The sequence below is a fragment of the Orbicella faveolata genome, unplaced genomic scaffold (assembly GCF_042242905.1).
Source record: "Orbicella faveolata isolate gen_17 unplaced genomic scaffold, um_ofav_v1 contig_48, whole genome shotgun sequence".
Classification (NCBI taxonomy): domain Eukaryota; kingdom Metazoa; phylum Cnidaria; class Anthozoa; order Scleractinia; family Merulinidae; genus Orbicella; species Orbicella faveolata.
Window position 1 is genome coordinate 884,493 of NW_028301578.1, and position 25,761 is coordinate 910,253.

At 39.0% G+C, this 25,761-nt stretch overlaps 1 protein-coding gene across 1 annotated transcript in view; it reads left to right on the forward strand.

Moving 5' to 3' along the window:
- The first annotated feature begins 8,770 nt into the window (after window positions 1–8,770).
- LOC149095850 (hemicentin-1-like) overlaps window positions 8,771–25,761 on the forward strand; it is a 30,420-nt gene continuing 13,429 nt past the window's right edge. The window contains exons 1-10 of the mRNA XM_089281457.1: window positions 8,771–9,174; window positions 11,260–11,374; window positions 12,596–12,921; window positions 16,479–16,601; window positions 16,887–17,075; window positions 20,064–20,249; window positions 20,996–21,106; window positions 21,924–22,109; window positions 22,807–22,917; window positions 23,216–23,326. Coding sequence (XP_089137583.1) covers window positions 11,286–11,374; window positions 12,596–12,921; window positions 16,479–16,601; window positions 16,887–17,075; window positions 20,064–20,249; window positions 20,996–21,106; window positions 21,924–22,109; window positions 22,807–22,917; window positions 23,216–23,326 — 1,432 coding nt within the window. The 5' untranslated portion in view covers window positions 8,771–9,174; window positions 11,260–11,285. The remainder of the gene's footprint in view (window positions 9,175–11,259; window positions 11,375–12,595; window positions 12,922–16,478; window positions 16,602–16,886; window positions 17,076–20,063; window positions 20,250–20,995; window positions 21,107–21,923; window positions 22,110–22,806; window positions 22,918–23,215; window positions 23,327–25,761) is intronic.

The window sequence follows — 25,761 nt, forward strand, 5'->3', positions numbered from 1 at the left end:
CTATGTGTTAGTAGCCAGCAGCTACCGAGTGCGTGACCTAAGTATCATCAGCATATCGGCATTTGATACTTCAGTTCGAAACGTCAGCATTACCAAGCAGTATAAATGACATACACATAAAAATACCATGTTCACCTACTTCGGTTTGTAGTATCATGAATCTTGCAAACTGATTCTTTCCCTGCATTTCTTGTCAGTACTCATATCCGACTTTGAAGAAAAAAAATTACTGTCTCAAGTCACATGTATGTATTATTGGATGTATCATTCTATCTGTGTTATTTGTGTCGTCTGATTACGCCAGTTGTCACGTTCCACAACCGATGGAACTGGATTATTGCAATGAACGGATACGACTCACGAATCAAATCCAGAAGTCCGCCATGCTGCCTTAATAATCAACTTCCCAAGTTACATTGCGCGATTAAGTATATTATGTATGATGCACCGAAATGTACCTTACAAACGCTACATCCCTTCCTTTTTCGGTGTCACCACTATGATCTTAGCAAAATGTCAGCACAGTTAAAAGTCAACTAAAAACGTAATACGACTTAAACTCACAAAACGGCTGGCCATAAAAATTATTAATTCTCCTCTTTTGAACCGTAACAGTCAATAATGACATCAAGTCATAACAAAGTTTCTAACAATAGCACTCAGGTCAAAACAGAGTACTTAACAATGACGCTCAGGTCATAACAAAGTTTTTAAATCTTTCCGGCAGTTTCCTGACCCTTGTTGGTCTCGTGACCGGGCTGCTCATTTTTTTCTCGTTCTGCTTCCAGTTCTACAGGATCATCAACATCAAGCAATGGAGCTGTTTCCTCAGGATTCTGTGATGCCTCCTCATACTTCTTTACATGGGTTGTGTTTTGCGTAAGTTGAACGCCTTCTGGTGATTCAACGACAACACTGTTCCCAGTTTTGGTTACAACATCATAAGGCTCAGAAGCAAATGGTGTTGACGACTTGTTTTTGCGCTCTTGTTTTACTAAGACTTTGTCACCTTGAGTTAGGTCTAACTCCTGGGCACTCTTCTTGTGTGCATAGTGTTTAGCTTTGGCTTTCATTTCGCCATCTCGGTCTCGCATCTCACTCTCTATGCTCTCCTCTCTCAATTCAGGTAGTTCAGAACGCATCTTTCTGCCAAACATGAGTTCTGCTGGACTCACACCTGTGGTAGTATGAGGGGTTGACCTATATGCTACCAAATGCTTGCGAACTTCCTTCTTCCATTCTTTTCCCTCAGCTTGAGCTATTTTCATTTTCTTGAGGAGGGACTTGTTTTGTCTTTCCACCTCGCCCTTCGCTTGTGGCCACAATGGCGTGGTCTTCCTGTGTTCTATGCCGTTATCCTCCAAATACCGCTCAAACACTTCTGACCTGAACTGTGGACCATTGTCGCTTCGAAGTGATTGAGGTAGTCCATGTGAGGTGAAGATTTTCTCCAAACACTCTATGACTTTCTCTGATGTTGTCGAACGCATGACTTCCACTTCACAGTACCTGCTGAAGTAATCAAATATGACTAAGACAGATTCTCCTGATGGCAATGGTCCTAATAGGTCTATGGCCAAATCTTGCCATGGGCTACTTGGTAATGGGGTTGACTTGATTGGCTCTGGGTTTGGCGGACTGCTTAGAAGCTGACAGCCATGACAGGTTTTGCAAAACCTCTCGGCTTCTTTGTGAATCCCAGGCCACCATACCTTTTATTGCAATCCCTGCTTCATACTGACAATTCCTGGGTGTCCTTCATGAGCAAGGCTCAGTACTCGAGGTCTCAACTTGTTCGGAATAACAATCCTGGTACCTCGAAGAATTAACTTGCCAATAACACACAGTTCGCCACATACTGGTATGTACTGCTTATGCTCATCACCTTTCCAGTTTCCGTCTCCAATGTGCTGACGCAATTCCACGAACTCTCTGTCCTGTGATGAGGCTTCTTCAATTTCACGTGTTTTCATCGCTTGAGGAGTGGCAGTTACTGCGACAAACCTGACAAATTCATCTGACACCTTGTGCTCGTTCGCATGCAGTAAGCGTGACAACGGATCGGCAATATTCTGCTCTCCAGGTAGGTACTTGACTTGGAACTTGTGTGGCTGTAATCGCAAGATCCATCTTTCGATTCGTGCACACAGCTTCGATCTGCTTGAGTAGATTGTTTCCAACGCCTTGTGATCAGTGTACAGTTCAAATTCAATGCCGAAAGGTACACATGGAATCGCTCACATGCCCATACAACAGCCAAGGCTTCTTTTTCTATTTGCGAATAACGCCATTCCACATCGCTTAGACTCTTGCTTGCGTAGCTAATGACTCTTTTCCTGCCTTGCTGCTCCTGGATGAGGATCGCACCGAAGCCTACCGGGCTTGCGTCTGCTATGATTAGTGTCTTGGCATTTTTATCGAAGTAACCAAGAGTTTCTTGACTTGATAGCCTCCTCTTAAGCTCATTGAATGCGCTCTTCTGCTCCTCTCCAAACTCGCAACGGTCACCCTTTTTGGTTAATCTGCGCAATGGCTCTGCGACCGTAGCAAAGTCCGGGATGAAACGAGCATTGTAGTTTGTTAGTCCCAGAAAACTTCTAACTTCTGATGCACTCTGCGGTTCTCTTGCATCAACGATCGCCTTTACCTTGTCTTCGGAAGGGCCAATACCATTGTCGCTTAACACCAGTCCCATGAACACCATCTGGGTCATGTGGAACCTGCACTTCTCTGCATTCAGCATGAGATTCTTCTCTTTCAGCCTCTCCAAAACTCGCTGCAATCTTCTGTCATGTTCTTCAGTGTTCTTCCCATGAATAATGATATCTGAGATGTTGGCAACACCTTCACAGCCCTTCAATGATTGCTGAATGACATGCTTGTACACTTCTGGAGCTGAGCTTATCCCAAACATAAGGCGCTTGTACTGTTATAGACCACAGTGTGTAGTGAACGTTGTGATACTTCTGGAATTTAGCAGAAGTCCACCATGCTGCTTTAATAATCAACTTCCCAACTTACATTGCGCGCTTAAGTATATTATGTATGATGCACCGAAATGTACCTTACAAACACTACACCAGTAGTAACTGCTAAAGCGTTATTCCAAGTGTGACTGTCGGGTTTCCATTTTAAAGACGTTTGGAAGGCCTCCATTTTCAGATCTTTAAACAGAGTTACTTTTCTTTGTTTGAATTTTAAGCCACAAAGACCTTGTTAGTGTGTAGCATTTTATCGCTTTGCCTAACAAAGGAGGCCCTGAATTAGAACTAACATCGAGATATTGGAAAAATTCTAACGCTTTTTCTTTCGAAAATAATCCCCACTCTATCCCTACCCTGTGTGCAAAGACCCTATGCTGGACAATATGCAAATAAGAGACGCGGAGCGATCGAAGATGGTGGCTTATTTGTTATTGCTAATTACTGGGGATTTCTGCCTGAAAGCAGTTTGAATGATTGTACCGAACAACAAAACGGAAACGAAGGAACATTTACATAGGGACTTGGTAATATTGAGCAATTTGGGGATTAAAATTCACCAGACGAATACGTACAGGTTATGCAAAACTAATGGAACACCGTTAAAATGGCAGGATGGGAATGATGTTTGAAAGTCAAGACATGATAACCCAGCTAAGGTAAACATATTTATATTGTTTTATGCTTAAGTCGTGATGTTCCTGTGATATTTCGAATTGAAGTGATTTAATGACAAAAACAATGATAGCACTTTTGGTCACGTATTCGACTGGTGGCGTTATTTTAATTTTTTCGTGTGTGATTTGAATAATTTTTTGATGAGTGCCTAATCATTTGCCCAAACTAAACTTTACATATATTAAAAGACCTATCCTAGTAGAGTTAGAATCTAAAATCTTGTGGACCGAGAGCCAAATATTTTTCCGTCCGGCGCGACCTTACTCAGTCAATAAGCATTTTATCATATGACCACTTGTGTTGAAAATTTTGAAAATTCTGTTTGAACCTAAATAGGACGCGATTACATAACATCAGACGGCCGTGCGCGGAACAACTACAATAAAAACTTGTCACTTATTTCTTCGCGTCGAACAAGAAACTCACAATTCATCGAAAAACACGACTCACTTCCTCATGTAAAGTCCACAATTACAATTCATGCTAAAAAGCCAACAGAAAGTTGATATAAAGCTGTCAACAATATGTCAAAACTATCAAAAACTTAGCGAGGGACAAAAGTTCGCTTCACGCTTCACTGAAATTGTTCACAAATCTTCTTCATCTGAGGACTCAAGAAAATGTCGGCGTCGTTTCAAGCTTTTTGTCGAACAAAAAACACAAGCGAGTTTTATTATCTGGATGAACTGTCCGGTAATGAACTTGTGTTCGTACTCAGTTTTGTCTCTTCAAACAACACTGATGTAGAAACTACAGAGCAATTTATCCTCCTGTACACAAGGTATGTTTGTCATTTCTCTGGTTTAACCAACCTCTCCCAGAAACTCTGGAAACTCGAGGAAAACATTTAACTGATTTAAGCTTATACGTACTTTGTTTTGTTCGCGTTGCTGGTTTTCTTGCTTTTGACCCCCGATGAATTCTTTGATGCTTTCCACTGAAAGAAGTTTCGCCTCAAGACTGTTTGCTTATTTCAAAGGTTAATTATCGGACAGTTCATCCAGAAAAGTTGTTTTCTTGAACGCCTACAGGTTTGCTTGTTGTTGGCTTCTGAGAAAGTTGTTTGTGAGGAGTGTTGACTTTCTTTCAAAGCTTTCGGAGTAGTTCTGCATCGGACAGTTCGCCTGGATAGTAGAATTCACTCTTAGAATGTTAACTTTCATCACTCATCTTGAAGAGAACAAACTTTTGCAGCAAAAAAAATTGTTTTTGTCATTAACTTCCATCGATTTTGCTGTTCGCGTTTCTAGTAGGGCCGTACGCATTTCTAGTAGGGCCGTACGGGTTTTTCCGGCCCTATCACTTCGACGCGTATGGCCCTCATTCGGGAACCTTTTTTTATGGTTTTCAGGGGAAATTGCGCGCGGGGCCATACGGGTCATATGATAAATGAACAGATTTTGTCTAAGATAGGCTTCCCCTAATTGTTCTCACAGCAATAACATTCCAGAACAATCAAAACAAAAAGATTTGAATAAGTAAATAACTAATGTATATAAATGAATAACTAACTAATTAAAATAAATGTATACAAATTTTTAAATGATAAAGTCAACCAGAGTTGAAATTCAGTCAAAAGATATTTGTTTCTTGGTGACAGTGGCAACTACTGTGTTACATTACAGATGCAAAAGTTTAGCAAGTGTTTAACTCTAGCAATGTTTTCTTTAGAGGAAAAACTTGCCAAAAATGATCCACATTTGAAAACATGAAAATCATTTCAGGCATGTAATTTAGACTTAATACTTTTCTTCACACCATTTGGCACCCTTTTTTGGATCTCTCGCCTGTAGAATTTCCATCACCTCCTATCGCTTGGGGGCGACTAATGGCTTTGGATAATTTCTGGATCAGCCAAATGACACATTGTGATTCACCTCACAAGAGACAAATATCACCATCTAGAGATGGTCAATTTTGGTAGTAAACAAAAAGAAACTGCATGTATAAATCAGCCCTAAGGCTGCTGGTGGAAACCCCTTGTATTAGTCTGTCATCTTCCACAGTTAGCAGTGGGAGTAGGGAAAGTCATGCCACAGTTATGTTAAAAAAAATAATAATAAAATAAATAAATAAATAATAAAAAAAAATTATGACAAAAACAATTCCAGTAGTACAGACAGGTAACATTGTTGGTGAAATCAGTCTCAAATCAAAAGCAAGAACTCAAAGGTTTTACATGGATGGCCAGGTATACAATTATTAGGAAATAAATTGCAAAATGAGTTAGCATGTTTGTGTTAATCCCGTACCATGAAGGTTTCATAGCTTGAAAAAGATGCTTATTTAAATATAAATAGTATGAGCTGTTTTCAGTAACTCAGTGCCAAATTGTATGGTATAGTTTTCTGTAATAATAACTAATTATTATTATTGGCTTTCCATTATTAGTCTTTGACCCTAGCTACAAAGTCTCAAGGCCAATTTCTTGACCAATTAGAGGTAAAACCAATTACAACTTGCTTGCATATCTAAAAGTAAATAAACAAAGCTGAAACTTGGTGGGTTGCCTTGGGAACCCATCTGTTCTGGTGTGTTGTTTTCTGAGTTCTTAAGGTTGGCACACAAGAGGGGACTAGTCGCTAAGACTAGTCCCTGCAACAAGTCACAGGGGCAAGTCCCATCGTGTGAACTTGCCATTTTTGTCCCTGCAACTTGTTCCTCAAAACGCTTCATGTGAACTGTTCGTGGGGCAAGTCCCTGTGGCCAGTCCCTTCGTGTGAACTCTTAAGGGGCCTAGTTGCAGGGACTAGTCCCCTCGTGTGTGCCGACCTTTAGGAATAAGTGCAGCATTGTACACCTTCTTTACACTAGTGCCATGGTGTACATGTAAACAAAGCTGATACAGTTTGATGAAGTGCAAAAGAAATCACGCAGTTGAATATTCTGCCCATCAGAACTGGTGCATGACGCAGTTCTTTGGGCGTGATTCTACGTGACCAAATGATCTGCTTCGACCTGTTTTGAGACTTATCGGTGTCTAAGACACCGTCCATCTAGTGTATAGATGTAGTACTCTTAAATGAATTCAGTAGATTTATTCATTTCATCATTATCATCTGCCAGGCAAGGGGCCCCACTGCATAAAGGAACTATTGTTTGTGCATGAAACAAGAGCACAACTCGAGTACATATTTTTGATGATGCGTATCAGTAGGTCCTTTATATTTCTCTTCTCATATTTATCCCCCTTCATCTGGTGTTCTTCTGATCTTATGACATTTATATGGCAGTGAAAAAGATTACAACACCTTGCATATCAATCATGTCTAATAATAACATTTGCAAATAAGAAGAAAAGAATGTTAACAATTGAAACCTGTTGCTATGTTTGTTGGGCTGAGCTCGATAATGACACTACAAATACTCTGAGCCAATAAAGAAGAAAGATCGATTTCTTGAATATGAAAAAAAAATTAAGCATGTATACTTGTGGCAAAACTTTATAGAAAAGGCAAAGACTGAAATGCTACTAGAATGGAGATGTCCATTTCATAGAGGCAATTTTTTTGTTAATCCTTGAACTGTGTTTCCTACTACATTAGTGTTCATTCTGAGATCTAGCATGATGTAAATGTAGGCAAAAATGGCATTCTAAATTATTTGAGGCTAAGCCTTGTGGTTGTAAGGTTTGGAAAGAAAGGAAGAAGAAAAAAATCAATAATAGAGAAATTCTGTATATGCAAGATAACACTTTGTTTGCATTGTTACAACAGCAAATCAGTATTCCTGTTGTTAAGATGTCACATCTTTTATCAGCAAGACTACCAAGATGACCTATCTTTTGCCAGTTTCTGTTTGCTGTTGTCACAATAACTTCTGCATTCCACTAGCAAAGGCCAAAAATTACCTTAGGGATAAAACAATAAGGCTATGGCTCAAGAAACTTTGTATTAGGACACTGCCAGCTTGAATCTAGGAGTCGGCATTTAGGTTTTGAGTTTAAGCAGACTCTTCCCTTTTTCTAAAATTTAATAAGATTTAATTGCAAGGATTTTGAAACCAAAACCCAAAGCCTTCTCTTACAATTACTGGTTGGGGATGGAAATCTTGTTCCATGTATCTCGCCATAAATGGTGACTGGCTCAACGAAAATCTTAGCTGGGAGACTATTTTCTTAGCTACACCCCTGAAGCAGTATGTCCTTTTCTGATAGCAGCACCCCCAACTGGTGCACTGCGCTTGATATTATTGTCCTCATATGTGATACTTACATTGTTCACTGACCATCTAAGTCCATTTGCGCACCCCGACGAATCATCTGGGCGCTGAAGAACTTAGTGATTACTACTGATGAGAAAACTTATTAAGGATCTACCTTTTCAGGAAAAATCACTCATTAACTAAAATAGAAACAGGACAATATTGCTCCCCCATGCAGTGACATCAGTATTGTTTTGGGTACACCTCAAGGTGTAGCTGAATAATGTTATTGCTGGCATGACATTAGTATCTCTTGGTTACACTATACTCCTGGGTGTGCCACCTTAAACTGTAGCTCAATAATGTTATTGCTGGCATGACATTAGAATCTCTTGGTTACACTACACTCCTGAGTGTGCCACCTTAAAGTGTAGCTGGATAATGTTATTGCTGGCTTGACATTAGTCAAGAATCTCATGGTTACACTACACTCCTGGGTGTGCCACCTTAACGTGTAGCTGAATAATGTTATTGCTGGTTTGACATTAGAATTTTTTGGCTGCACTACACTCCTGGGTGTGCCACCTTAAAGTGTAGCCGAATGATGTTATTGCTGGCTTAAATACATACATACATACATACATACATACATACATACATACATACATACATACATACATGCATGCATGCATGCATACATACACACATACATACAACATACATACATACATACATACATACATACATACATACATACATACATACATACATACACAAAAACATGATGGCAACTACAAGTTTTTTTATCTATTCATTCGTTCGATACTTAGTTTGCTCAGTTTTATATTTTTAAATTTAATTATTTATTTTTTTGCTTTTTTTGTCAGTTTGTGTTATTCTGTACATTATAGTTCTTAAAAGTTCTTAACTTTGGCTAGAACAAATAAGACTACTTTGGGTGCCGGTTTGCACACCAAATACCATGTCAGTGACTTACGGTCCGTTTTACTATCCCAAGATGTTTAGTGTCAGTCTACACTGTTCATACGGCGAGCATTTGGTGACGGTCCCGATGGAGTCTGCCATACAGAGAGTTGACTGCAAAAACAAAATTGCTAACAATCTGTTTCTGTTCAAAAGTTTTACGATGTGGGAGTCCATCATGTATGTGGGTTTCTTTGAGAAAGAGTTAATATATCGATCCTTTACTCATTGAACAATGCATTTTATACTGTTTTTAGCAAAGAGTTGACGTGGCGTGACGTTCAACACTTAATTGCTAGAAGTTCAAAGCCCTTGGGTCCTCCAGTAAATCGTCAGAGTGTCAGTCGTCCCGGGACAACCTGGATAAAAAACGCGGTTGACCTTAAAGGTAAATCTGCTGATTGCGTGTTCTGGTCAAAGGCAAATTGTAAAGTTTAATACCGACCAAATTTCTTGACTTTTTCCTGCCCTATTGATAGATAGAGTTTCTTGTTATACCTCCCACCTTAAATATCTTTTCCAATTACAGGAGAACGTGTTAGGGCGAACAAAACTCACTAACTCCTTTGGGAAACAAAAACTTGAACTCTCGACTCGCACGTGATCAGGTCGTGCTCCTTGAAATCGCGGAAAATTTGTGAGCCAGCTGGCCTCAAGCAAACGATTTCTTCGCAGTTTTTTCCTATTTTTGAGTTGGGAGGTTTCGCCTCGGGGAACACTGAGGGTCTTGGGAAAACAAAACTCACGGTTTGCCTTGGGGCCAGTCATTAAGAGTCCCTGTCCATAAAAATGGAAAATAACTCGGCAAGAGTCGAAACTTCGATTTCGCTCATATTTTCATGGTAGATAGGCTAGGGCATGACAAAAACTACTGGATAGTTTTTTTGGCAAAATATCCTTTTATTTCAAAGAAATATGCATATTACCAAATTCCGTTAAAGTCGTCATTTAACGCACCATTTTATTACACAAGTTTGAGAGCCTCGCATGCAAAACCACATTATTCTTCCGTCTTTAAAACACTGAAATATTTTTGTGCAATGCTTAAATGTGTACTGGGTTGATTGTAGGAAATGTTGCGTTGTCTTTTTGGGTGCAAAATAATTAAATTTCGAAGACATATATTTCATTCACTTAAAAGTACTTCGTGAATATAATTAATTTTCACCATGTGCGAAACCTTCAAATGGATCAAGCTTCTAGTGGTTGAATAGCAGAAGGATGGTCTACAGACTCCTGTAAAAATGTCTTTGGGCAAATGATTGCGAGCGACGCGAGAGCTCTTCGAAGTACGTCAAAAAATGCAAATATTTGACCATCAGTCGTCAAATTTCAATTTACGGGTTAGACGTATATCTTAGCATGCGCCACATGACTTGACCTATGTTAAGTTGAAATAGACACACAGCTGATAATTTCGAAATGTTCTAACCTCATTTGCTGTAAAAGGCAGGTCCAAAGCCGATTTGACGTGTTTCTAGTCGATCTCTCATTCTTCGCTCATAAAGCAGAAGTTTGCGTTTGTTTACATAACGTCCGATGTACATCGCCATCTGGCAAGTTATTTAACGGTCGAATACCATGAATCTGTGACCCTCGTTCGACACATATGATCACCACTGCATCTAAGTCAAAAACGGCTAAGTCATTTGTAGATAGTTGCTTGCTTTGCACTACACCAAACTATTACGTTTGATCATCATGGTTTGATGGCTTGAATCCTTGCTTGCAGTGGTTCCTTGTTCGTCACGCAATGCTGTCATCCCATTTTAGGGAGTAGGGGTAGGACAATTTCTATCCTAATAAGTAAGGCTCCGTAAGGCTTGGAATCACTGGGAGAACACAACCGTGTTCAGTAGGAAGAGATTGAATTAAGAAATGAAAAGAATGAATAGTTTACCGTTGCCCCTGTTGTTATCTTTTACTCGACCACCGCTACCTACATGCCCTGCGTAATACTGTAACGCTAAACTCATACCTGGGTCTTTTCGCGCTATGCAATTATTTTTGGCTTACATGTAATATAGTGGGCTACCCAAAAAGACAACGTAACATTCCCTAAAATCAACCCAGTACACATTTAAGCATTGCACAAAAATATTTCAGTGTTTTAAAGACGGAAGAATAATGTGGTTTTGCATGCGAGGCTCTCAAACTTGTGTAATAAAATGGTGCGTCAAATGACGATTTTAACGGAATTTGGTAATATGCATATTTCTTTGAAATAAAAGGATATTTTGCGAAAAAAAACTATCCAGTAGTTTTTGTCATGCCCTAGCCTATCTACCATGAAAATACGAGCGAAATCAAATTTTCGACCCTTGCCGCGAAATTAAGAATTTGTCTGATTTTTACAGGCAGGCACTCTTAAGTGCTTATTGTAACTATAAAGCCTGTGTCCCCGCCCAAAGAAATTGAACCCTTTTTTTCACCTTTTGCTAATTCTTAAGAAATTCGGCTTTTTTTATTTCAGTGAGCAAGGACTATGGATTTGGACTGATGGATGCTGTCAAAATGATTGAATACGCGAAGGAATGGCAATCTGTACCTCCTCAGCTCTCTTGTGAAATCTACCTCAATATCACGAAGTAATTATCCAATATCACTTATGTCTAGTCGGGTGGGAAACAATACCAATTGTCACTGTTTATCGAGATTTCCTTGGGATCAAACAAAAACCTAACTCACCAAGAGCAAAGCTTTGTATTGCATTTGTCATGGGATACAATGTTTTTCACAGCAAAAAGGAAAAGGCAATTGTCTATTCCGATCAGTATAGAAGCGTTATATAAAAAGGTTATACCCGCAGGACGGTGCAATTATCGCTGAAATTCAATAAATCCTGTTGAACACGGTTGCTATGTTATACTCAGTAACCGTAAACAAGAAAGTGCCATATTTATCCATGCATTGTCGCCTAACCCGAAAAAGGAAAGCCGAAGAAAATAAAATTAAAAAAAACCAAAAATCTAAAGACGGAAAGTTTGTGGAATGTTTCAAATGGCTTTTTTGGGTAGATTGGAGCTAATTTACCTTATATCCACGCTGAAATGTCCAAAGTGCATGAAACATATCTGAACCGTTTTCGCCAATAGCTCCAGGTGTCAATGGTTTGGGCGACTACTTTTTTTTTTTTTTTTTTCTGAGCATCCAAGGATAAACCCATTTTGAGAATTGCGTCCACTTCCCAGGCCTTTGTAGGTCCGAGGGTTAATGAGTTGTCTCTATTGTTTGCAACTAGTGGCGTTCCAAATACGATAAGTATTTCAACATAAAATTGCTACTTACGCTATAACACAGTTTAATGGTTTACATGAGACTGAGTGGAGTTAAATCGGGTCTCCAAAAATTGTTCGGTACACTCTTCATGTTTTCCCTGTAACTAATGTAAGTTACTTAGCTTTATTTGTGTGTCGGAGGCTAAAAATGGTGATTTTATAACCATTTTAGTATAAGATATATTATACAGATTTTGTCCAAGGCTTCTACGATTTCAGTCTAAAAAGTTTAAGAGGTTTTGGATTGGGTTCAACTGATAGCTTAGAATTGCTTGGAATCTTAACTGACAGCTGAGAAATGAAGCCTTTTTAACTGATAGCTGAGACCTGAGAACTGCAAAATCTGCTGATAGCGTATAAAAACAAGCTAAACTTTTAACTGATAGCTAAAGAAATTGCCCAAATTCAACGTACAATAAAAATTCCATAGTTATTCAATTTTGATAGTGCGACTGACTGACACCTATGTCATGAGTTTACGTAACCAGACAAGGTTTTGTTAAATTAAACTTTGTTTCTTTCTTTCAAAAGTACCTTTGGTTTAGATTTTCCCCCGCGTGGCGACTTACGCGTCACATTATATCTGAAGCAAGACGATTGCAGCATTCAATACCTGGAACATATGCAAGCAGAAGTCAGTCTAAGTTTTCCCCGTCGAGGTGACCTGGAAATGGTTTCGAAATCACCCAACGGAACTCAGTCCAAACTGTTTTATTCCCGGACGTTAGACAGTGTGGCCGGTTTCAAGACCTTTAAAAATTTGACAGTAACCAGTTTACATTACTGGGGAGAAAATCCTGTCGGACAGTGGAATATAACGATACACAACACCAAACCTAGGAGGAACACTGGAAAAGGTAAAACATAAAACAAAATGCCTGGGTAATTAAATTATTCTTTGCAGATGTAATAGATAGTTGATATAATAGTTAACAGCTAAAATTGCCGGTCGACGTCAATAGTACGCTGGACAAAACTGTTCTGGATCGACGTTTTACAACATGAAAGTAAAACAAGCAAAGCGGCGCAAATAATTTTGTGATTGTCTTAGACTTTATTTAATTCCACTCATGGAAAGCCATTTTCATTTACATCACGCAAGGAAGACGTACGTACAGGGCGTCCAACGTTGGTAACTGAATAAAAAAATGTGCAAAATCACGTGATTTTTGATAAAAATCAAAGGAAATTATGTCATTGCTTACAAAATGAAGAGATCTCGTTCGATCAGCTACTATATGCTTGACCGGGGTTTGAAGATAACAAGGTCATGAAAAAAAGTTAAAATAACTCTGCCCTTGAAGCACAACATATACAGGATTTTGTTTGTTACAATTTAAACGTTTATCCCACTCTAAAAACTAAAATTTTCCTCTTAAGACCTGTGCGGTCTTTACAAATTACCCGGAACACCTTGACCACCGGGAATTTTGCGTTACCGTAGATAATTTTGTTTATATCCAGTTTAGTAACTGCGTTTCTTCTTGTTTGCCACAAGAAAGTTTTTGTTGGACACTATGGACTTATAAGTTGTCCTACTTATGTTTTCCAATCGTTTTGTTTTGTTATGATTGATTCATAATTTTGCTGATATAGTGCTCGCCCGAGAGTGCTAGAAGGTTCGCTCATAGTTTCACTTATAAGATTCACTAACAAATTAACGCTCGCTATCAGCCAGCTGGAAGTTACAAACTCCCCTTGAGCTTAGAGGATTGACGAGCCAATGTCTCGAGAAGTTCAAAGAGTCTTCGCAGTCAATATCTACACACAAGGTTAAACCTTGTCAATATCTACACACAAAGTTAAACCTTAAGTCTTTCAAACAGCTGTTAGCAATGACTCCGTTAAACTTCGGGAGAGAGAAGGGACCTAACCAAGTTTTACACAAGGAGGCTCTGCCCCAAGGTTCAAATCCTTTCCCTTTTGTACAGTCTATAGTGTAGAGTGTATACTGTTTTTTTTTCTCCAGAAAAGGTTACTCTTTCATACAAATGTAGCTTCCAGCTTGAAACCCCTTTCACAAACCTACGGTAAACCCGTTACATCTCTTTTCGGAGATGAATTAGCGATGAATGTTTAAAATCCCGGCCTCTTTGTCATACCTCCCGCTTGATAAAAAATGCACCTTGAGTCAAGAATAGGGACCCTTCCCCTCTCCCCCCTCCCCCGCAGCTTGAAACAATACAAAATATAAAGGGTATTGCAGATTGTAATGTAGACAATCAAAATAGGAATTTTTTTTTTCCTTTGGAAACGGAAATCACAGTATTTTATTCCTATCTTGGCAACTAGCAATGCAGAAATATTCAAAACGATTGTTGACATGTACAATGAAGGTTTATTTCAACTTTTGATTCCGATTGTTTACATATCTCGTTTCTACAAGGTTCATAAAATTATACGTACATCACCACTATCCCTGTTTGACATGGCTTGTGTTTGGCAAGATTGGACAGTAGATCTCTCTCGCAAGAAGTAGATCTACGCAGTCTCTTTTTTTTAAAACATAAAATTAAATCACGGGTTTGGAATTTAAAATTCGAGCACCGCCAGAATTTGAATGTGAACGTAAAAAAAAAAGAACACAATACAGAGACAGGCTACCTTGGGCTTACCTTGGACTCTACAAGGAGAGAAAGCAAATGGAAAACCATCAAATTCCCTAGCCAAGAAAAAAGCTATGAGCCTAATATTCACGTCTATTTTCCTGACTTTGACTCTCATCAATTCTTTGACCTTGCTGCCGCGCTGTTGTGACCCATACATGACCACAGTCATAAAAGACCTCTCTCAGCTTTCATCTATGTGTAAGCAAAAGCGTATAGGCAAAATACTACATATTTACAAAAGCGAAGCTTATTAACCGCCAAAATGGCCGCTCTCAACTCTGGAGGTCTTCGAGAAATTCGTACCCAAGCTCTTTACGATGTAGGCCAAACGTTTACATCTGAGTGAGTGACACATTTGCATATTCTGTCCCATAATAATGGTCGTTTCTACGCTTCGCGTATCCACGACCAAAAAGGTCACATTTGAAGTGCTGTTTTGCGCAGAACACAATTACGTGTTTGTGTATTTTTTGAAAAGAATTTGACAAAAAAGCACGAGAAAGACTTAACAACTTATTTGGCCACTGAAATGCGATTCTTTCTTCAGACTTTCATCTTCTTTAAAAAAGTCTTTAAACTGTTCTTGCCACTAGATTGGTCTTCCACCTATTTTGGAGATGGCAGCATATAGCTCGCGCCTCAGACAAGCCACAATTGCACAAAATAATGCTGCTGTGTTAAGGCGTTGTCAGCCAAAAACTTCAGACGCTGCTATTTGTGCTTCTCGAAATGTTTTCGAATCTCTTTCTGGGCTCATATACCAGGAGCTTGCCATTCTCTCACATATTCTTAAATAGGAGCTTGAAATAACTTGGTTTGGTTTGCTCTATGGCCCTTCTTTGAGGCATTTGATTGTCTAAATCGCTGATGAGGTGCTGTTTAGATGGATTATTTCACCTTCCTCGTGCCATCTCGTCGAATTCATGACAAACAAGTACCCTAACTCGTAACAATGTTCTTCGCGCGCGAAAAAAAAAAAAAAAAGAAAGAAAAAAACAGACTGGTCTAACGCTACGTTGCATGTCGATGAAAACTATGACTACTTTTTCCCAAAATCGCGTCATTTTCAGTAGTTTTCAATTTGGCTATGCTGTAAACTTGCCTACTCTGTGTGAAAAAAAAAAAAACTATCCATGTTTGGAATTTAGAGGACAATTCCAAAACTATTTGCATCACTTTACAGTGGCGGATCTAGGGGAGCCCCCCCCCCCCCCTCCCCCCCATTGTTCGCGTAAAACAAGAAGAAATCACAGAAGGAAGAGAAGCCGGCAAGGCAAGGAAAACAAAACCACCCCTCTCCCCCCTCTTAGCTCGAGGTCTGGATCCGCCATTGCTTTATGCTTGTTTTATTTTTCTTGTCGTAAAACGTCGATCCAGCACAGTTTTGTCGAGCGTACTAGTTAGGTAATGAAATTAAGTGAAGCTGTAAAGTACGGAAAGCGAATAAACTTGAATTAATAAAATACTGAATCTAATCCTGGCTAGAAGGACAGAGATATATTAGGGAAAATGTGGCGTGGAAAGAAAAGCAATACTTAAGTCATAACCATAAAACCAAAATATTGCTTTAAACTGACACGAACTTATTCAGTGCTTGCCCATGGAAGCAACCCTGCAGACTATATAAAGCTTAATTTTTGTTTTGTTATCTAAAAGTATAAAATCATCAATAAAAGCAGAACTTTTTTTCTATACAATAAACAATACAGCGGCTAAGCTGAGCCATTTGCACTTCAAATGTCGTTGTATCTATAATTTTGCTTCCAATCAACAGCTCACCCGTTGACTCTTGTTTCCCTAAACAGGTCGACTACGAGGTTTGAAGTTAATCTTTTACGGAACTAAAGACGACCCTCTTGCATATAACAAGCATGTTGACAGAGGGACAAAGAGTATAGAGACAGTCGATATCTACCGTCGCGAAAAAGGTCAGTAATGTAAAAAGAATGAAACTCTTTCTGATATACGTATTTAATGAATGGAATTGAAATTTTCTGAGCATTGTCACTCAAACAATGACTAGGAATGACGAGGAAGAGAGCCTCCTCAAAAGGCAACGAATCGATCGAGAAAAGACAGTATTTCCAGCATTGAAAGGCAAAGCACGAGAAAAGATTAGAATAGGGGGAGATGGAGTTCCAGGCTTCGCGCCAAAGTTTACTGTTTTATGACTTTCCTTGTTTGCGAACGGATTTTTCTTTTTTTCTTTTTAGTAATCCCCATTCACGGAAGATACTCACAGTGGAGCTATTGGAGCTTATGTAGCCAGCAATGTGGTGAAGGAACTCAGCAACGTTCTCGTTACTGCACAAATCCTCGACCGAAAAACGGCGGAAGAGACTGCACCAGCCTAGGACCCGAAACAGAAACAAGAGTTTGTTACAACCGCAGACGGTGCCCAGGTAAATTGCACGCTTGTAACTTGAAATTCATTAAAGCTGGAAATAGATTGATATGATATTGCATTGGTCGAGGATCTTGATGAGCACGAAAGGGAGGAAAGGAAGTAAGTTCCAAACTGAAAGACAAAGTAGGGAAAAGATGAGGATAGGGAGAAAACAAAGGGGGTCTAGGAAGAGTTTTCCAACCACCCCGTTTAAGCCTTTGTTTGATCATCTCAGTTCTTAGCAAGCTATGGTACACATAAAGCTTTTTCGGTTTCTGTAGTCAGAGATTGAGTCTGAGAGGGTTACTAGCCCTCTGTAGACTTGTCATAGCCCTTGTTTTCCAGTTTGTTCAGGGTTCCTTCCCGACCTTCACAGCTTCTGTAGTGGTCCCAGTACCAATAGCCTCTTCCAGATGTTCAGTTAGTTGGGGCGCGGCACGAAAAATAGGGGAGAAGCGCGGCGAGAGAGAGTCGCTCGCCGTTTTTTTTTTTTTTTTTTCGCTGCGCTGCAACTAACTGGAACGCCTGGAAGAGGTTACAGTACCAAAGACTACTGGTACTTCACTCCACTGTTGCCCACCTTCAATGAACAAGGGCGTTAGGAGTTTGTCTTTGGGAGCCAGCCCTTTGTTTGCGAAAAGATTTTCCTATTTACAAAAATCATCAATCACGGAGGATACTCACAGACTGTTAAAAATGTTAGGATGAGTCAATTTGTCCATGGTACGTAACAACCTTCCCGTGCAATTCAATCCGCGCAAAGTTATTGGATTTATTACAGGAGCCATAATCGGGGACGGAGACCGTAAGCGCGCGCTATTTCTAGTATTGGGGCTGTCCCCATGATATGGGACAATTTTTCTATTTTTAGAACAAATTGCGTCATCATGTGCGATACACGCGCGTAAACGCTGCGAGGATTTTTGCGGATGTAGTGCGGGGAAATGGCGTCCAAAATGCCCGAAATAATTTGATACTTTTGGCCCACAACTCAATACGTTCATGTCTGTTAGAATTTTCACTTAAGTATTTTCGTCGTAAGCTGCTCCAGCTTGAGTGAAGTAAGATAGTGTCGAATTTAGTTATATCCCGCTTTATATCACTGACCAAGTTATGTTCCGCTGCTTCTTTTACAAGAGCTTCACATTACTCCACTCTACTGAAGTTTCACACATGTTGAACATTAACAACTTTTCCAAAACCCAACAAAAAACCTGTTGGATATAGTTGGATATAGTAGCGTTTCTGGACTTCAAAGTGTCCCTCCTATTGCCACGCGCTTGCGAGGATTTCGACAGCCGATCGCGACCGAAAAGTAAAAAAAATAATTGCAAGTTTGAGTTTCGCCTGAATTGTAAGCAACGCTTAATGTTTTATCAAGGCCCGATAAGTGACAATAAGTTTATGTCTGTAGACGCTGCTCAGTTTTGGTTGTGTAAAAATCCAACAAATTGTCTGTTGTCGATGAATAAGAGCGCCCGCCGATGTGTGTTTTGTACAGCCAGTAAAACATGACAAATTGAACTCCCGCACTTTCGTGTGGCAACTTACATCGAGCGAAGTTTTTAAATATGTTTAAGCTTGATAAATGTTTGAGAACGTATTAAAAGCCTAGCTGAAAATATGTGAATACAGCAGAAATAATCATAAGTAAAATCAGTAAATAAGTTACGATGACGATTTCTGTAATCAATTCGAACAACGATTTCGATTTTGTTGGTTTAGTTATCAAAACTCCTTGTCTATTTTATTTTCGCAGTGTAAAATTTCACTGTGTTAAAGAAACACATATGATGTTAGTAGCCTTTTGGCGTTGGTAAAAATTGTTGCAGCATCTCAGCACAAAAGACAACGAAAGAAATCTTTGTCAAGATTTGTTGACAATTGAAAACACCGACTCGGACTTGAAAGTGCACGCGCTGCACTGTGCAAATGAGCTACTCAAAAACTTTTGCAAACTCGCCAAACAAACAGAAACAATAAGAAACTATCAAAAACAGGTTCTGGTTAAGATTAAGCATTGTTTGAGAAACTCTCAAATTAGCTCGATACCAGAGTAAGGAGTTTTCTTTCATAATTTTTCTTTACAGAACAAACGCAAACGCTTACGCATTCAACTAGCGCGGGCAGATATTATTCATTCACAGCGCGAAATTGAAGTCTTGTTTTCAACCCTGAAAAACTCACCTTTTCCATCAGCTCAGAACATAAACCTACATGTAAGAGCCCTGGATCTTATTCATTGCCTTATTCCCTACCGTCCCTGTGAAAAATCTGCAAGAGAATCTCGCAACTCTCACCATTTCATCACGGAACGTGACAACATCCTTGCGAGAACCCCCGACATGTGCGTGGATCCGCGCGGATATATGTCGTCATGGTGGCGCAATTTGTTCTAAAAATAGAAAAATTGTCCCATATCATAGGTGTGCGCGGATCATAAGACTTACGGTCTCCGTCCCCGATTATGGCTCCTGATTTATTATTATTATTATTATTATTATTATTATTATTATTATTATTATTATTGTCTCATTGGTTTATTTCCAATTTTTAATTTAACAAATATTTTTATTACTCATCTTACATATTTTATGCATTTCTACGTTCGTGATATTTTCTTTAGCTGTGAAGAAAAGTATTAAATCGTGTCATTAGGGTTGGACAGCTCGGTTTAAAATTGCCGCTCGGACTGCGTGTACAGCCACCGCATGCATGGACTTCCACCTCCCCTTATTTAAAGCTCCAAAAGACAAATTATGTAAAACGCATGGACAGTGCTTTGGGCTACTTTTTACGTGACACGAGTTCTTATTTGCATGTTCCTCAGAATGAAAAAGCAATCAGCAGATTACAACATGTCTAGTATACAAGGCAAAGTACGAAAAAATAAGATATGAGTAAGGAGTGAACAGATGTGGCCTAAGGAGAAGGTTTCGAGTATAGCGTCCAGGTTTACTCTTATAGTCTTTCCTTGTTTACAAACCTATTTTTGTATTTTCAGAAATCCAGATCAACGGAAGATACTCAAAGTGGAGCTACTGGAGCTCATGTAGCCAGCAATGTGGTGAAGGAACTCAACGACGTTCTCGTTACTGCACAAATCCTCGACCGAAAAACGGAGGAAGAAACTGCAGCAGCCTGGGACCCGGAACAGAAACAAGAATTTGTAACATCCATAGGTGCCAAGGTAAACTTTTTAAATTCTTTTTCGTGCGATCATATACTGAAACCGCAGCGTTATACGACTATGCACCTCATCATAAACCCTACTTAACGGGGTAGGAGGCTATTCAGGCCCTCATCAACAAACGCTCGTATTTTAAATTCATGAAAGAAAAGAACGCTAAATCCGTAACTTTTCATCAAAGTTATAGAAGAACAAATTGGTATGATATGCCATTGGTCGAGGGTCTTTGATCTGGGGCAAGCGTAGTTTGATAGGAATCTTTTTTTAAAAAAATATAAATTGCTTTTTTTTTCTTTTCTTTTCTTTTTTTTTTTTTTTTTTTTTTGTCATGCCACGGAGAAGTAAAATTGAAACCATTAAAAAAAAAAGAAGTCAAGAATTTGATTTAAAATGTTCCGTAGTCCAGTTTTCCGTCACAAATGTACTTCCACACAAACTTTGACACAAATTTATACAGCTCAGTATGGTAACGAGAGTCATATTTGTACTCTGGTGAGCGCCCAGAAATCAATAAAAATATCAAGAATTTACTGACTAAAAAATCGTAAAATCCAAGTTATCCAAGTTATCCAAGACGGTAGCTGTTTGAAAATAATGAAGTAATAATTCTAGGTTATAGAGTTTTTGGACCAGTTTTGTCACAGTTGATGTTCGAAAGCTTAAGGTGTTGAATCAGTTTCTATTTAAAATGAAGTGGTTCTTTTTAGGTCAGCATTTTGCTGATAACACATTCTCATTTCCTTCAGCCTGCAGTGACATGAATAGTGGCAGCAATTGTCAATTCTACTTTAACAACGGTCACTGCTCCAATCCTTCTGTCAAGAAAATGTGCAGGAAGACTTGTGGCGTTTGTCAAGGTTTGTCTTTTCAATATCTTTTAAGTTAATATCAGCACTTCTAGAAATATCTTAAAGCATTAGAAAAGCCAGTGCAAATTCGTCAATATAGATGTTTACACAATGATCAAGAGGGCGTCCTTTCAGGGTCTCATCTAAAACTACTTGACAGCAACTGCAAATGAAAAAAAAAACTCCGTTGCTGACTGTTTCCTCGTGCTATTTGACTCTCTAGTTTTATTACTTTCTCGAACGCGAAGCGACTGACACTAAGTTTGCATTTAAACCGAACGACGGTTAAACTCCACTCAAATTGAATAATAATTAATAGCGTAAATAAACCCAGCGGTTCACACATTCTGCACGCATCATAGCTTAATTATTCCGAGTGGTTGACACATTCTAGACGCAACTAGTATTACAACACTGACATAACTACCACGCCATGCTTTTGTCACTGCTGAATAATTTCTTGTCAAAAAATATCTTTTCTCTACTTATTATTTTTATTGCACAAATTTAACTGTTTAAGTGATTATATGGTTTCCCGCCTACCGCCACCCCCTATTTAAACCTCGAAAGGACGAATCCTATAAAAGGCGTGGGCAATGCCTTAGGCTACTTGTTTACATAAATAGAAAGTTGTTATTTGCATGCTTTTTAGAAAGAAAATACAATTGGCAGATTACAATATTTTCAGCATTGAAAGGCAAAGTACGAAAACGGTCAGGGTGAGGAGTGAATGAAGGGGAGCAAGGAGAGAGAGTTAAGAGTATCGAGTCCAAGTTTATTAGTCGTAGACTTTCCTTGTTTACACACGGATTTTTTTTATTTTCAGAAATCCCCATTCACGGAAGATACTGTCAGTGGAGTGACTGGGGCTCATGTAGCCAGCGATGCGGTAGAGGAACTCAACAACGTTCTCGTTCCTGCACAAATCCCCGACCGGAAAACGGAGGAAGAGGCTGCAGCATCCTGGGACCCGAAACAGAAACAAGAATTTGTAACGTCCGTAGGTGTCAAGGTAAACTTATTAAATTCTTTTTCGCTCGTACAAGCCACAGTGCACACACTGAAACGTGGTCTATAAAAAATGAAGAGCCTCGTTAAGTTTAAAAGTTGTAAAATGTCAAGTTCTTAGACGGTCTTACATCTGATGAAACTAAAACTTGAGAAGGACTAGTAATTTTTTGTTTTGAAAAATGATCACGTCACATGAAAACCGCCAATAGTTTCTTTTGTTTTAATCACATGTGTGTAATCAACCAAAGAATAGGCCATTTTGCTGATGCAAATATTTCCTAGTTCCATTCCCTTGTGGGGGCAAGAAGTGATCACTCGGCCAAAAATGGCCTCGTTAATTCATTAAATACATAAAATTTTGCCCCCACAACGGACTGGAGCTAGCATAAGCAAAATGGTGTATTGATTTTGAAGAATTTGTAACGTTTTATATAATTCATAAAATCCAATATGGCGTTCTGTTTGGAAACGGCAATGGCGTCATTGTTTCATGTTGTGTGGATTTTGGACCAGTTTTAGTTCAGGGGTTGGAATCCCGTTGATTGTTTTCTTAGGCTTTAATTTCACAGCTGTTAAAGCTGTGTATATAACTGCGATAATCAATCATGTCTTCAGTATTGGTTTACAGATGATGTTTGATAAATCAGTTCTATTTAAAAGTCACAATATCGCTTATAATACTTTCTCATTTACTTCAGCTTGCAGTGACATGAATAGTGGCAGTAATTGTCGATTCTACTTGAGCAACGGTCACTGCTCCAATCCTTCTGTCAAGAAAATGTGCAGGAAGACTTGTGGCGTTTGTCAAGGTAATTGTGTAACTGAAGATTGCTCGGCTTCTGTTGTTATACTTACATGCATGCAATTAACCAAATAATTACCTTGCAAGCAGCTCTCGTTGGTGATTTTGTGACATTTAAACAAAAATTCAAAAAATCTAAGATCAACAACGTATCTCGTCATCGTTTATGTTGTGAGCTTTCTGGACCAGTTTTGGTCACAGCTGATGTTTTACTCCTGAAAAGGCGTTGAAGCAGTTTTTACTTAATACAAAGTGGTCCTTTTTAAGTCAACATGTCGCTGATAACACTTTCTCGTTCACTTCAGCTTGCAGTGACGTGAATAGTGGCAGCAATTGCCAATTCTACTTTAACAACGGTCACTGCTCCAATCCTTCTGTCAAGAAAATGTGTAGGAAGACTTGTGGTGTTTGTCAAGGTAATTGTTTAACTGAAGCTCCCTTTGTTTGTTCCGTGTTATAATTGCTGGCACTCAGTCGACTATTTAATTAGTCAGTCAGTCAGTGAGTCAATAAATCAATTCATCAATTCAATCAATCATTCATTTACTAAATCCTAGTTTTAATTATTGCCAAAGATACTAATTTCCAAACATTAAAGGTTACGTTGCTTCAATTTATGAGATCTGCTTACTTTTAGAAACAGACTTCTTCAAATTAGCAACAGACTCCTGCTGTTTATCATTAACACACAGTTCAACAATCATCTCAGAATTCCTCTTATCATGACGACCTTAGTAGACTTTAGGCGGCTGAAAAGAGTTTTCCAGTATTTTTCAGCATTTGTAGTTTTATGGATCTATTTTACCATTCTTGTTCAGTTAAGACGATAAGAGTTCTTATCATATGACCCGTACGGCCCCGCGCGCAATTTCCCCTGAAAACCATAATAAAAAAGTTCTCGTATGAGGGCCGTACGCGTCGAAGTGATAGGGCCGGAAAAACCCGTACGGCCCTACTAGAAATGCGTACGGCCCTACTAGAAACGCGAACAGCAAAATCGATGGGAGTTAATGACAAAAACAATTTTTTTTGCTGCAAAAGTTTGTTCTCTTCAAGATGAGTGATGAAAGTTAACATTCTGAGAGTGAATTCTACTATCCAGGCGAACTGTCCGATGCAGAACTACTCCGAAAGCTTTGAAAGAAAGTCAACATTCCTCACAAACAACTTTCTCAGAAGCCAACAACAAGCAAACCTGTAGGCGTTCAAGAAAACAACTTTTCTAGATGAACTGTCCGATAATTAACCTTTGGAATAAGCAAACAGTCTTGAGGCGAAACTTCTTTCAGTGGAAAGCATCAAAGAATTCATCGTGGGTCAAAAGCAAGAAAACCAGCAACGCGAACAAAACAAAGTACGTATAAGCTTAAATCAGTTAAATGTTTTCCTCGAGTTTCCAGAGTTTCTGGGAGAAGTTGGTTAAACCAGAGAAATGACAAACATACCTTGTGTACAGGAAAATAAATTGCTCTGCAGTTTCTACATCAGTGTTGTTTGAAGAGACAAAACTGAGTACGAACACAAGTTCATTACCGTACAGTTCATCCAGAAAATAAAACTCGCTTGTGTTTTTTGTTCGACAAAAAGCTTGAAACGACGCCGACATTTTCTTGAGTCCTCAGATGAAGAAGATTTGTGAACAATTTCAGTGAAGCGTGAAGCGAACTTTTGTCCCTCGCTAAGGTTTTGATAGTTTTGACATATTGTTGACAGCTTTATATCAACTTTCTGTTGGCTTTTTAGCATGAATTGTAATTGTGGACTTTACATGAGGAAATGAGTCGTGTTTTTCGATGAATTGTGAGTTTGTTGTTCGACGCGAAGAAATAAGTGACAAGTTTTTTATTGTAGTTGTTCCGCGCGCGGCCGTCTGATGTTATGTAATCGCGTCCTATTTAGGTTCTGTCAAACAGAATTTTCAAAATTTTCAACACAAGTGGTCATATGATAAAATGCTTATTGACTGAGTAAGGTCGGGCCGGACGGAAAAATATTTGGCTCTCGGTCAGAACGTACGGACCTTGCCGCGCTCGGTCCGTACGTCCTGACCTCGAGCCAAATATTTTCCCGTCCGGCCCTCCCACTCAGTCAATAAGTACATATTATTTATATCATGCCCATTCATTAAGAAGTCATGATCGTTTTCTCGATATTATTAATTACAGTGGCAATGGTACAATCTGTAAGAAACACACGGCCCTTAGTTTTTGCTTTAAGAGCTTATAATTTAAAAGAAGATGAGTCCGGTAACCTCCGCATTTTTTTATCATCGCATTGTAATCAGCAAGACACGCCTCAACTTTTTGCAAAGCCAAAAGAGAAAATTTTTAGGAGTGAGAACTCAGAGCCACCTTATATTTTCGAAAACTTAAGGGGCCCTGAAAACCCTCCTACCTTTTTCACACAAAGCGAAAAATTGCGCGAGGAGTCTGTTTCAAAACCAAAGAATCACTGTGCCACCTCAAAGTCTAATCAAATTAAACTGCGGTTTAACTTACCGACGTGGAGTCTGCAGAAATATTGGAAAAGATTCCACACGTCAAGCAGTTTAGAAAATCTCTGATAAAAATTCCTCATTTAAGAATCGCTATTAATGTAAGACATTAAAATCCCGCAGAACACACAAAAGTTTATATTAAAGTCCCTTCCTAGTACGTGGAGAAATTTGAAAACGTCGTTCCACTCTGAAAACATAAAAATGTTACCGCCCACACACTAGGCTGCGGAAATTTTGGATTTGTGTCTGAGGAAAATCACGATTATCGTGACGTCATCGTTGTTAAAAACATTCTTTTTCAAAATGTTTTCCGTCCACAATAAAGCGCAAATTCCTCTAGTTAGAAGAGCAATT